General features: G+C 44.9%; 1 protein-coding gene across 1 annotated transcript in view; it reads left to right on the top strand.

The window, feature by feature from the left end:
- Positions 1–536: 536 nt before the first annotated feature.
- Positions 537–1,666, top strand: part of MAP7D2 (MAP7 domain containing 2) — a 46,735-nt gene continuing 45,605 nt past the window's right edge. Inside the window, exon 1 of the mRNA XM_030933648.1 lies at positions 537–582. Within this exon, the coding sequence (XP_030789508.1) occupies positions 537–582 (46 nt within the window). The remainder of the gene's footprint in view (positions 583–1,666) is intronic.

Raw genomic sequence — 1,666 nt, 5'->3', positions numbered from 1 at the left:
ATACAAAAGTTAACCAGAAGTGGTGGTGCATGCCTGTAATCCCAGCTCCTCAGGAGGCTGAGGCAGGAGAATCGCTTAAACCTGGGAGGCGGAGGTTGCAGTGAGCCGAGATCACACCACTGCACTCCAGCCTAGATGACAGAGCGAGACTCCGTCTCAAAAAAAAAAAAAAAATAGAAGGAAAAGAAAAAGCCAAGCATGGTGACACACGCCTGTAGTCCCAGCTACATGGGAGGCTGAGGTGAGAGGATCGCTTGGGCCCAGGAGTTCAAGGCTGCAATGAGCTAATTGTGCCACTACACTCCAGCCTGGGTGACAGAGTGAAACTCTGTCTCAAAAAAAAAAAAAAAAAAATTACGGAGAGAGCCCATGTCCCCTTTATCTGGTTTCCCCCAATGGTAATATTTTACAAAACTATAGAACAGTATCACAACTAAGATGTTACCACTGATACAATCAAGATAGAGTACATTTCATGATACCTTTTATAGACATCCACTTCCCTCCCACCCCTACCCTCTCAACCCCTGGCAAGCATGCAGGCATGGATCTGTTCTCCATCAGTTCTTATGGAGTTCAAAGGTAAAATTGGGTCCCTGGTTTAAAAAAAGAAAGAGATGGCTATAGACTGTGGCTCATGCCTATAATCGCAGCACTTTAAGAGGCTGAGGCAGGAGGATTGCTTTAGCCTAGGAGTTCCAACATCAGCCTGGGCAACATAGGGAAACCTTGTCTCTACTGAAAAATAAAAAAATTAGCCGGGCATGGTGGTACATACCTGTGGTTCCAGCTACATGGGAGGCTGAGGTGGGAGGATCACTTAAGCCCAGGAGTTGGAGGCTGTAGTGAGCCATGATCGTGCCACTGTACTCCAGTTTGGGCAACCAGCAGTGATACCCTGTCTCAAAAATATTTTTAAAAATTATGATAAATGCACACAAATAGGGCACATGGACAAAGGATGATTGGGTAGGAAAGTTAGACATTTTAGGATTTCAGGCCATACAGAAAGACTTCCTTTTGGAACTGAATTCAGCACTGTATTAGTCTGTTTTCATGCTGCTGATAAAGACATATCCAAGACTAGGAAGAAAAGGAGGTTTAATTGGACTTACAGTTCCAAATGGCTGGGGAGGCCTCAGAATCATGGAGGGAGGCGAAAGGCATTTCTTACATGGCGGCGGCAAGAGAAAATGAGGAAGATGCAAAAGCGGAAATAAAACCATCAGATCTAATGAGACTTATTCACTACCATGAGAACAGTATGGGGGAAACTGCCCGCATGATTCAGATTATCTCCCACCAGGTCCCTCCCACAACACCTGGGAATTATGGGAATACAATTCAAGATGAGATTTGGGTGGGGACACAGAGCCAAACCATATCAAGCATTACTTCTTGGATACACTGTACCTTTAGAGGGCGTCTCCTGGTGTTAGTGTTCACAGTAATCTACCTCAGTTCCTCTGATTTAAATCTGGCTGTGTTTTGGTAATAACTGGTTTATTTGTTAGAGGCTGTGGTTTGTGCTCCAGCCCTCCTTACCTCGGAATGAGCTCAAGGGCTTTTTGACAGCCTTTGGGAAAAACATAGAGTCGGAAGGTGGAAGCTGGAGATGAGTTATTTGGCTTCTCTTGGAATGGATATTCTCAAAATGTTTGCCAGC

Source organism: Rhinopithecus roxellana, chromosome 7 (assembly GCF_007565055.1).
Source record: "Rhinopithecus roxellana isolate Shanxi Qingling chromosome 7, ASM756505v1, whole genome shotgun sequence".
Taxonomy (NCBI): Eukaryota; Metazoa; Chordata; class Mammalia; order Primates; family Cercopithecidae; genus Rhinopithecus; species Rhinopithecus roxellana.
Note: the sequence above shows the minus strand (reverse complement) of the source record. Positions and strands in the feature narration are given on the sequence as shown.